At 48.3% G+C, this 11,002-nt stretch overlaps 1 protein-coding gene across 2 annotated transcripts; it reads left to right on the top strand.

Moving 5' to 3' along the window:
* Positions 1-1,885: 1,885 nt before the first annotated feature.
* Positions 1,886-9,436, top strand: LOC149276059 (DEP domain-containing protein 1A-like). 2 transcript variants are annotated; one of them, XM_089503959.1, is made up of 11 exons: positions 1,886-1,933; positions 3,921-4,186; positions 4,281-4,437; positions 5,081-5,193; positions 5,404-5,534; positions 5,638-5,685; positions 6,069-6,209; positions 7,691-7,863; positions 8,209-8,385; positions 8,848-9,018; positions 9,296-9,436. In XM_089503959.1, exons 1-11 carry the CDS (start codon positions 1,886-1,888, stop codon positions 9,434-9,436), a joined length of 1,566 nt encoding a protein of 521 aa, XP_089360085.1. The 2 variants fall into 2 exon arrangements, with proteins under 2 accessions (XP_089360085.1, XP_089360084.1); XM_089503958.1 differs by having other exon boundaries at positions 5,075-5,193.
* The last annotated feature ends 1,566 nt before the right edge of the window (positions 9,437-11,002 follow it).

The following is an 11,002-nucleotide window of genomic DNA, read 5'->3' as shown; positions in this document are numbered from 1 at the left end:
AATGTCGTGTGTAACCCCAGACCTATCATTCAGGTTCACATTCGGCGCACCCTGTATCCCACCCTGGGGCACTGCATCTATCCCCTGGGAGCTCACCACCTGTGGATGTTTAGGGGCCACATGTCCCTTTATCAGGATCTTCAAATGCAGAGAGTCGAAGACCACCTGCAGAGCAGCCCCAAAAGGGGGTTACCCCCATCACCCATTCCAGCACCGGTGGCTGCCTCTGAAGGGGGCTCGTTATGTCTCTACAGAATTTTTATTGGCTGTTTTTCAAAGCACTGTCCACAGCCGCCCAGCAGTGGTGGTTCAAAAAGGGGGAGAAATAGGGCTCTGCAACCAAAGTACAAGTTAATTGTATAGAAGCCGTTAGTATCCGGCGACGATAGACTGGGAATAAGATTGTTTTTCTTACTCTTTCAATCTGTTACTGTATCAGCTCTGCCTTGAAACAGATACTGTCTGTTACCCATATTTAGTAGATAAAGATATGGAAAACCTGATAAATACTAAAATGAGAGCTCTGACCAAACCTAGTATTCAATTTAAAATGTTTTCCCAAAATATTACTCTTTTTAATTAACACAGTTGTAATTTTTGCCCCATAATATAATGTTTTCAGGCAGCTGCATATCAGCCATTTGTATGATTCTCGCTCTGTTATCTGACCCCCGATCTACTAAACACCCCGACTCCTTATCATACTGCCTGTGGGGAGCAATAGAATGGCTCAGTCTTAATCACCCAGCCAGACACCCTGACTGATGAAAAGCTATAGAGGAATGGACTTCATTAGCATCGCCATAAAGCATCAGCTCAGTGCGGTGTTTGAGCCGGGAAAGTCACCCAAAATATCACACGACTGACAGCAACGGCGGCTCCAGGTCTGCAGATAAAGGAAGTTTATTGGTACAAGGTAAACTTTTTTTGTTATAAATAAAATGCTAGCCCGCTAGTCCTGATTCGCTGCGGAGAAATGCTATTGTTTTCTGATTGGTTTATTTACAGGCTAATGCGGCATTGGCTGGTAATGAAATCATTGCAAACAGACAATTAAAAGGTGGATAACCCGACGAGTGTGTTTGGTTTCCGTAAAGTCCTTGAAGGCGAGATAACGACATGCTGGCATTTAATGCACTGATACATTGTAATAGCTTGTAAGCTAATAAGAGCAAGGCCACCTCCTCCTAATGCACAAAACTGAATGCGTGTTAAAGTTACTTTCGATTGTTAAATATTTCCTTGTCCCCCCTACTGTAACAGCGCTACGGAATCTGTTGGCGCTATATAAATAAACGGAAAAAGTTCGACCCCGCTTTATTAAGACGTATTATGGCTAATTGTAGACTTAAAATAATTAACCGAATCCCTCGTGTGGTCATACGGAGGAAATAATACCCCGTCCCTCATCTTACGACGTGTTATGGTGTGGAATATAAAAGAATCAGGGTATTTAGGGCTGCAGAACCCTGTGATACCCCAAACCCAGCAAACATGCTGAGCTCCTAGAAAAGAGGGGCAACAGGGCAAAAGGGGCACAGGATGTTAGGAGGGTTAATGAGGGACTGTCCAAAATAAACAGGGACACTTGGTGTGTAGTATATATATCAGCACAGTCTGTGGATTAGATCAGGGATCCGCTGTCATTGCCTGACACGGGGAATGCACCCCTGCAGTGTCTCTTGGTACAGCCCTACAGGCTCCAAGTCTAAGGATGGGCTTTCCCAGTGGTGCGTCACGTGGCTGTCGAACCCTCCAATCAGAACGTGCGGCTTCCCGTGGCTCGTTTTTCAAACCGGTCTCGGACGGTTGCTCGCATAGTCCGCGGAGTCACGTGGTCCGGAGGGGTTAAAGAGCCGCAGGCGGCTCGCGCGGTGTCATAGAGATGGAGAGCCGGATTATTACCCCGGGCCCGTACAGGGCGACCAAGCTGGTGAGTGTGCCGGGGCCTGTCCCGTGCGGGAAGCGGGTGTCCCGGCCAGGGTCGGATGCCACAGTCCCTGTCTATAAGCGTATGCCCGACGACTGACATTCCTATCATACCTAGCCAGCAACTAACCCTGTCTGTGACCCCTCTGCCCTGCTCCCACGCCCCGTGGCGCATTCCAATGGTTTCTATGGTGACTGCACTGTATTTAGCACCCCACCCCCTGCTGATTCTCTCCTGTCTGTAGGAATAGAAGTTGGCTGCTCCTTGGAGGTAAAAAAATACGTCTTATTTACCCTGAGGTCAGATGCAGCCAAACAAGGGGGAGCAATAGCTGACTTCTTGCAGTGATCATCTGCATCAGTCCTGCCTCTTGAAAGAATTTGTTTGTTTTCTATAATTTACTGTTTTTGGGGTTTTTTTTCCTCCCCACCTTTTGACAGCCTGATAAACACGGTACCTGTCTGCTGGGCAGTTATCACCGGAGTAAAACTTTATCCTGAAGAAAATAAAATAGTTCCGATCCCTATGGCGTTTCATGACTTTAAACAATAATTCCAAATCTGACACTGGATGGTTAGACGTTTGGGTATAGTGCAATGAAGTTTTATTTTACTGAGAGGGTGGTAGATAAGCGGAACAGCCTCCCAGCAGAAGAGGTAATTTAAACATGCATGGGACAGGCATACGGCTCCTGAATCTAAGACGAGACCAACGACTGATTGAGGTTTGAGTCTTTACAGCAGGAGAAACGGGCGACTAGACGGGGGCCGATCTGCCGGCAAGTTCTCTGCACTGTGTTTTGCAAAAGTTTCTCCCCCAAAAAAGCTGTTATTGATCCTCCAGCTTAATATTCTATTTTTTTGAGTCCCAGTTGTTCAGTAGGATTGTGAGCTCCTGAGCCGAGCCCCTCTATCTGATGTATCGGTTCAGCTGTCAGTTCTAGTTTAGAATGTATGACCGGTGAGCAGCGCTGAGGGTGTTGTTGGCGCTATAACAATAGAATATATTGATTGTAAGCTCTTCGGGCCGGGTCCTCCTTACCCCTTGTTTCTGTAAGTCGAATTGTTTTGGTAAATACTTATGCCCTGTTGATCCATTGTACAGCACTGCGGAATATGATGGCGATATAAAAAAACAAACAAATAATCACAAGATTTTTTTAATTGTTAAAATGTAGTTTTAGTTACACCCCGGGAATGAAGAATATATCGCTGCCAGTGTCTGTCATGTTGTGTATTAAATACGCTCCTCCATACTGGTTTAATAATACTGATATATAATGTGTTTCTGGCTCTGCTATTTGTGGGTTTTATGCAATATAAAGGAATCGTTGCTTTTAAAGCTGCAGTTCCACTGTGCCGTATTCTAACACATTATTCCCAGTACTGTTGTGTGTCCAGAAATATATATATAATGGGGTATAGTTTGTCATGTGGCCCTAAAGCAATCAGTGACAGGGCGTTGGCATACAGCGCTACAGAATACGTTGGTGCTACCAAGAGAGGTTCTTGTTTTATGCGATTAAACGCACAGATCTGATGAGGTTTATTTCGTTAACATGTTTAGTCTAAGTGGATCAGCGCCTTTAAAATGGGCGGTCCCTAAACCCATTGAAAACAATGTATTTTGAGCCCGTACATGTACGGGCTTTGTCGTTAAGGGGTTAATGGAAGGGTGCGTCTCGTTGGATCATATATGTGTCGCCCCGTGAGGTTTCTGAGCCTGTCGGACGGCACGGGGTTTCATTCTCCGGTATGCCGGATCCTCTGCGGGGGCGTAAGACTGCCGTCTGGTATCGGCAGTAAATATACTTCATGTAGTTTGGGCTACATTGTTACCGGACTGCGGCTAGTATTTAACCCTATCTTAGCCAGTGGTCTGTGCGTCCGCATCATGGTGATCGTTGCCCCGCGGCTGTGTAACCGAGCGATTTTTGGCAGCGAAATGCACTATTTCAGTAAATCTCTTAATTTGTCTGTCCGTCCGTCAGTGGAATGAAGTCACAAAGTACTTTCGGGCCGGGATGCCGTTAAAGAGACACCGGCTGCACTTCAAAACGTACGGGAACTGCTTCACGGCGTCGGAGGCCGTGGACTGGCTCCACCACCTGCTCAAGAACAACAGTAACTTCGGGGCGGAGGTGACCCGGCAGCAGAGCGTCCAGCTGCTGCGCAAGTTCCTCAAGAACCACGTCATCGAGGATATCAAAGGGAGGTGGGGGGCCGAAGACCTGGACGACAACAACAACCTTTACCGGTACGTCCCTCCCTCCCGGGGCACGGGGACCTTCCAGCCGCCCCCCCCCCCGGAGCCGACCGTGTAACCCCCCCGCTGTCTCTCCTCCTCCTAGGTTTCCCTCCAGCTCCCCGGTGAAGCCGGTTCCCAGCCGCCAACCCCTGTGGAAGAGAAGCAGCCTGGAGAACGTCTTCAAGGAGCGAGACAACATCTTCAAGCTGGCGAGTTTCTCCCGGAAGGTGCCGAGGAAGCGCGCCTCGTCGGGTCATAAGGTACGGCGGTCACCGCTGCGTCTGGGGCTTATTCACTAAAGGCAGAGTTGGGGTTTTAACCATCTCTCTCCCCCGCTATTCTCAGCTATGTAGGGTTGACCGGATCTCGCTGATTGAATCATACATTATACAGGGCCGACTAAGCTCAAGAAGCTCGCCGGGTCCTCTCACGCCCCCCCCCCCCCCTCTAGTGAATAGACCCCTTTGGTCAAATATATTCTTTGCAATAAATCACCTAATATCTCCCCGGTGCGGGCGGCCCAAGGGCCCTTATCTGTCTAATAAGTTTCTTAAAGACTGCGGGGTCTGTCCCACGATCCCCAGACAATGTATAATTTACTCAGGAAGGGGAAAGGTTTTAGCAGCTCGGATGAGTTTCGCTGAATGTCTGAGGCTGTTTTTAGGGAAATTTTTGCCCCTATTTTTTTGGAGCCTGCACCGTTTCCCATTCCGGGTAATAAATGCAGCATAAAGCGGATTCTGTACAAGAAATAATTATTTATTATTATTTACAAGTCTTTAGAACTTTCTAAAACTCCTCCAGAAGTGTATTGTGAGCCCGCCGGGCCGGGGAAGGGCCGAGGACTATTCTTAGTGTTCTAATTCTGTTTAATGCGTTTTGTTTGACCCCGTTTAGGATGAGCAGGAAAACGAAGCGTGTGAGATGGACGAGGATCTGGAGAACGGCACCGATGGCCCCAAAGAGCTGACGACGAAGGACATCGAAGAGATCTGGGGGAGAATCGCTCTGACGCAGTAAGATCTGGGAGCAGCCGTCTCCCTGCTGGGCGCGTCGCTCCCCGTTTAGTTATCTCTCCCCGATTATTTCAGGCAGAGAAGGGCGAGAACTTCGGGCCGCTGAGACCACCGGCGTCCGTTATCCGGTCAAAGCTCTCTCTGTATGGAAAAGTTTAGCATGTAAAAAACTTTAAAAATAAATTTTTTTTTAACCCTTTCCTTCATCAGTCTTCAGAAGATCTTGGCCTTGCCGTCCCTGGATGAGGTTTTAAATCCTGCCCAGATAAACCCGGGTCACATCATGTACAACATGACGCACACGAGTAAACACGGCGTCGTCGTCCTGGAGGATAAAACGGGTCAGTCGGAGGGTTTGACGTCTCCACCGATTACCGGCTGCTTGAGCCAAACTTATTTCCAAATGTTTGATAAACCAATATTTATTTATTTATTTATTTTCAGATGATCTTCCTCATTGGGTTTTATCGGCCATGAAATGTCTCGCAAACTGTGAGTGTGACTGGTTGGGGGTGACGGGTAGATCCTCTGGGGAATGTCACGGAAAAGCTTGGCCTGGACCCGCTAGCTGTCGGGGCTGTCGGACCCCCTTTGGTGCCGGCATTGGCTCTTGTCAAGGGCTTGGGGTCCATAGAAAAGGTGGCCGTCAATCATAACCTTCCGTATTTAATACAGATCACAAGTACCGTTACAAAGCCTTTTTTCCCTATTTTCTTTTATTGTTTTTCCCTATCCATGGAGCAAAGTTGTTTTGTTTTTTTTTATATTTATTTTGTTTTTTTTAAGACCCGCATTTATCGGCCACCCTTGCAGCTGTTGGGCGCAGAACACGGGGCAAGTTTATAGATATAAAATAGTCTGTATCCTCTTCCCAGGGCCGAGGAACAACGACCTGAGCCAGCCGACGTACCCCGGGTTCGAACGCGACGTCTTCAGGACGGTGGCGGACTATTTCCTGAGCCTCGCCGAGCCCCTGCTTACCTACGAGTATTATGAGCTTTTTGTTAATATTTTAGGTACGTATAAAATCTTCAATTTTTTTATTTGCTTCCGCAGCACTTTGTAACTTTTCAATCTGAACGAACTTTACTGCAGTCTGTATCGTTACCGTTTTTTGTTTGTTTTTTTCTTTCCTCCCCGTTCCACTCTATTTACCTTTTTTATATAAATACGGTCAGGGTGTTATTGGGATGACCTTGTACCCGGCCGCTTGTACCCTCGCTGTCTGCAATAACTTACTAACGCTAACGAGCTGCCAATTTGTTTGCTTTTTCCATCCCGTTTCTATGACACTTCTTATCGTTTCTATTTCGTTCCCTGATAGTTTTCTGTGGCTACATAACGGTTCCTAACAGGCCTAACAGAAAGCATGACGCGTCCGGCCCCCAGTCCTCTAAAACGCTGCGCGCCAACGAGGCAAACTTTAAGTCGACGGAGTGCCTCCTCCTCAGCTTGTTGAGTAAAGTCCCCAACGAGGAAGAGGAAGACGAGGAGGATCAGAGCTTCGGGGAAATCGGCCGAGAACACGGAGGGAGCGCGGATTCCCGGATGTATCCGTCTCTGGACAGGAGAGCGAGGGGTGGCCGGCTCGTTGGGGGGAGCTGTCAGAACCTCTCTCTCTCCGCGACGGACGCGCATGCGCTCTACAAAGCCGGGGTACGGAGCTGTTCTATGGAACCAATTGTTGATTTGCCCTCGGAATCCCAAGGGGGCTTCTCTGCCAACTGGTCCAGAAATAAAGCGGGGTCCCTGCTCGCCCTTCCTACCGATCCCGCGCCTCGCCGCCCCCCTGCTCGTAAGGCACTGCCCGAGGACCCCCGCAGCGGGCAGCTGGACTACAGAAAATCCAAGAGCATGGGGGACGGTCTCGGATCCTGTGCCAACATCAACGCGCCGGTCGCCGAGATCACGATCCGGCCCGGCCAATCTACGCAACTCTCTGCCCAAAAGCGTCTGCCTTCCCTTCCGGCGAGCGAGACGGCGGATCCCGGGATCGCGGTCACGAAGAGACTGTGTCACAGCACGATGGAGCTCTCCGGTCGCGCTCTCGCCTCTAATGCTTTCCGGCCACAAACCTCCCCAAACTGCACGCAAAGTAAGGCCAACGCCGCTCGCCGCATGCCGCTTCTAACGCTAATCGCGTGAGCCAATGTAATCCGTCTAATGCTTTGTACAACGTTCTTACGTCACCGCCGGCGTCCAAATTTAATGACCAATCAGAACCGTGCGAGATTTACGGTAGATCGCTGTCCCCCTCTTTAAAAAACGTGACCCCGACACTCGGTCTAATCACCCGAATGCCCCTCGGGGTTACGTTCCAAGTCCTCTGTGCGCTCGGGACGCCCCGAATTGGGTTCCCATCCCTGCAGACTCTCATTATTGTATCTGATTTTGGGTGACGGGTTTTCCTTGGTGTCGTTCCTCTTTATTTTTTAAGTAATTGCCCCCCGTCCAGCCGCACGTCTGTCTCGGCGTTAACGTGTCCGTCTGTTCTCAGGTCTGTTGCAGCCGCACCTGGAGCGGGTCGCCATCGAGGCGCTGCAGCTCTGCTGCCTCCTTCTCCCGCCTCCCAACCGCAGAAAGCTGCAGCTGTTGATGAGAATGATCTCGCGCATGAGCCAGAACGTCGACATGCCGCGGCTCCACGACGCGATGGGCACCAGGTCGCTGGTAAGGACGTCTTTAAGGCGCCATCGGAAACATGCGATTTCCTGGCGTTTAACCTTATTGTTGGGACCGGCTTTTTGATGATCTGCAGCGAAATGCTGTGACCGGGTCTCCAAGGCTTTTTATTTTCCTGGAAAAATGCCTGTAGTGATCGAGAATGCAGTTGACGCCGGACACATTCGTCCAGCAGATATGGTAGTAGCTGTGTCTTAATGAATGCCTCAGCTGGTCAGGTTTGAGATACGGGAAGAGTGATGGCAGCCAATTGATGAGCGGCTCGATGGATTAATAATTAATATATTCTGCATGGAAGGCTCTAATTCTATAATTTTTGTGCCCCCCCCCCAGATGATTCAGACGTTCTCTCGATGCGTCCTGTGCTGCTCCGAGGAGGTCGACCTGGATGAGTTACTTGCCACGCGGCTCGTCTCCTTCCTGCTGGACCATCACCAAGACGTCCTCCAAGTGCCGTGTTACCTACAGACCGCCGTCCAGGACCACATACAGTATCTGCAGAGAGCACACGTATGACAAATGTTTAGGGGCCGCAGTCTAAAAAATAAAAATAAAACGTGAGCCCAGAAAGTCATGTCCTAAAATCATTTAAAGCTTCTGTTCCACCTGCTCTGCTAAACTTCCACTTTATAAACGGACATCTCTCCGCTCAATGCGCAGAAATGATTATTTAAAAAAAAAGTTTAGTTCTGTCTTATTCAGAATTTGTCAGGGAATGCTAATTTTCACGTGACACGAAGGCAGGCACTGTTGCCATAGCAGCGGAGTGTACTATATGCAGTGCAGTTGGAACAGCACCTTTAAACTGGTGTGAGCGGGTGACCCACGCTAACTGTTCCACTCGCACCTTGCTGGCTAACGGTCTCTTTAGCGTCCTTGGTTTGGGGTCTCTAACCGCCAACGGCGGCCCCTCGTCCCCTGCGGTCTTGCGCGAGATCTCGTGTAAAAGTCGTGGCTCTCCTTGTCTTGCAGGCGAAAGCGCCGGGCGCCGCTCCCTCGTATTACTTTTGTAAGCAGATCAGCCGCCAGGAGTTCGAGGCGCAGAGATTCGCCACCTCGCAGGCTGCCATCGAAGAGCTTCTGGAAAGCATCGTCCGAGACAGACGTCTGTCCGCCAAGGACAAGAAGAAAAAGCTCAAGCAGGTGAGACGAGGCTCCGGTGCGCCATAAATTATTGATTTTAGCTTCTGCGCAAGGGGCTGAGCCGACCCCGTATAATGTATAGTTAAATAAGAGATATCTATAAAGTATACATCTCAGCCCATGCTGCGGGGGCCGCTCCCGGGGGTCCGTCCTGCGTAATATGGACTGAAATTTCTTAATTCTCTCCCAAAATTCTGATTAAGCAGACATTGTTTGGATCTTTTCTTTAAGGCTTTAAGTCACTTTGGAAATGCCTCATTTATTTTTATCCCCCCAGTTCCAGAAAGAATACCCCGAAATATACCACAGCCGCTTCCCGACCACAGAAAGCGAAGCCAAGCTCTTCGGAGACAAACCTACGATAAAGCAGCCCATGCTGGTCCTGAAGAAGCCAAAGTTTCGGGGTCTGAGACATTGAACGTCTAACCTCCCCGGTGACTCTCTACATCGGGAACGGAAACAAAGCCATGCGCTGCAGCTTCCCAGCGCGGCCCCTGTTTACATTTAATATTCAGTGTTTTTAATGGTGTCGGACATTACCCCCCCCCCACCACCACCGGTGCCGGCCGGTATTACTGCAGCAGGTAAAGGGTGCCTGAGTGTGAGTGCCGGCCGCAGACTGAGTGTCCCAGTTACCCTGCCTTTATCATCTCTCCCCTAATAGTTTTTAAAAGCAGAGCCTCTCAAATTAACTGATCAGGTATCGGTCGGGATCTACAGTCGCTATAAATGACTTTCGGGGTTTTTATTTATGGCTTCTGCTGCATCGCCTCTCTATTTTTAGACTTTCTACACCAAAAAAAATAACATTTTAAGCCAAAAATGAACGCCTGGGGGCTCCTCATAACGGGCGAATTCTTGCTACTTTAGACCATTTGGTATCCATGAGGGCAGCGAAGGAAATCTTAAGGCCGTCTGACTCGTGTAACTATAAAAAGTATCGGCTTTGATTAAACAAATACATAAATCTGCCAATTTTGCACATTTTTAAATCCCGCAGGTGCCTTAAAACTGACGCTTGTTCTCCTGTTTTTAAGATAATGTTCGTTTTTATCTCCGTCTTCCTGTTTTTATTGCTACATTTTTTGCACTCCGTTGTTATGTGGTTGCCGTCTGTATTTATACCCGGTACGTTTTCCTGCATGAATATAAAATATTGTTCTGTGTGCCACAAAAACATATATTTTTAATTTTATTCAAATTAAAATTTGTAATCTTGAAATGTTTGACATGAATCTATTTTTTGTCCTAGTCTCGGTCTCTGTGATATTTAGCCCGCTTTATTCACTAAAGAGGGAGGTTTGCAGGAAAGCTGCAGCTTCATCTCCCTGACTTACATTACGAATGGCTGACTCGGGGGGGGGGGGGGGGGTCTTTTCCAAGAATAGCTTGGGTAACCCCATAAACAGCATGAAAGCAGAACTTTCTTGCTTTAGGGGGCGTTCTTGCGCTCTGATTGGTCCTGGCACTCATGTCTTGCCCGGTGGGCTAGCGCTCTCTGTGCTGCGTGCGAGAAATTCCCTGAATGCAAAGTGCGGTTTTACTCCCGAGGATTAATCTCATTAGTGGATGTTCTGGGGCGAAGGTCTGATCTCGGCACAAAGTAACCGCAGAACTGCATGAAATGACGTCTAAATCCCGTTACACAACCCTGCCCTGACCCGAAAATCCATGAACAATGGCTTCCAAAACGGAGTTTGTCTAAATTTTTTTTTTTTCTTCTTAAATCTTAGAGTTCCGACCCCAAAGGCATCTTGAGTTTTTTTGTTTCTAAGAATTATTTTATTATATAATCTCTTTTGTGAATTATAAAGATGCAAAACCTTAAAACCTTTACTTTATATTTCACACTGAAAGTGGTTCTGGGATTAAATAAAATAAATTTAAAAATTAGGTATTTACTACCCAATTCCCTTCTACACAATTCTAATACGCTGGATACAGTAATATAACCCCCCCCCCCCCCTGCGCTGTATGCCGTGAT

Source organism: Sceloporus occidentalis, unplaced genomic scaffold, assembly GCF_023333645.1.
Source record: "Sceloporus occidentalis isolate IW3139 unplaced genomic scaffold, rSceOcc1.0.p SCAF_249, whole genome shotgun sequence".
Classification (NCBI taxonomy): domain Eukaryota; kingdom Metazoa; phylum Chordata; class Lepidosauria; order Squamata; family Phrynosomatidae; genus Sceloporus; species Sceloporus occidentalis.
The sequence above is the reverse complement of the archived record's forward strand: the minus strand, read 5'-3'. Positions and strand labels throughout refer to the sequence as shown.

Excerpts from the sequence above, each read along its gene's own strand:
- LOC149276059 (XM_089503958.1), top strand. The coding sequence starts at position 1,886 with ATGGAGAGCCGGATTATTACCCCGGGCCCGTACAGGGCGACCAAGCTG. Across the intron at positions 4,438-5,074 it reads GCGCCTCGTCGGGTCATAAG|GATGAGCAGGAAAACGAAGC; the intron begins GTACGGCGGTCA and ends GACCCCGTTTAG. Across the intron at positions 5,535-5,637 it reads CGTCCTGGAGGATAAAACGG|ATGATCTTCCTCATTGGGTT; the intron begins GTCAGTCGGAGG and ends ATTTATTTTCAG.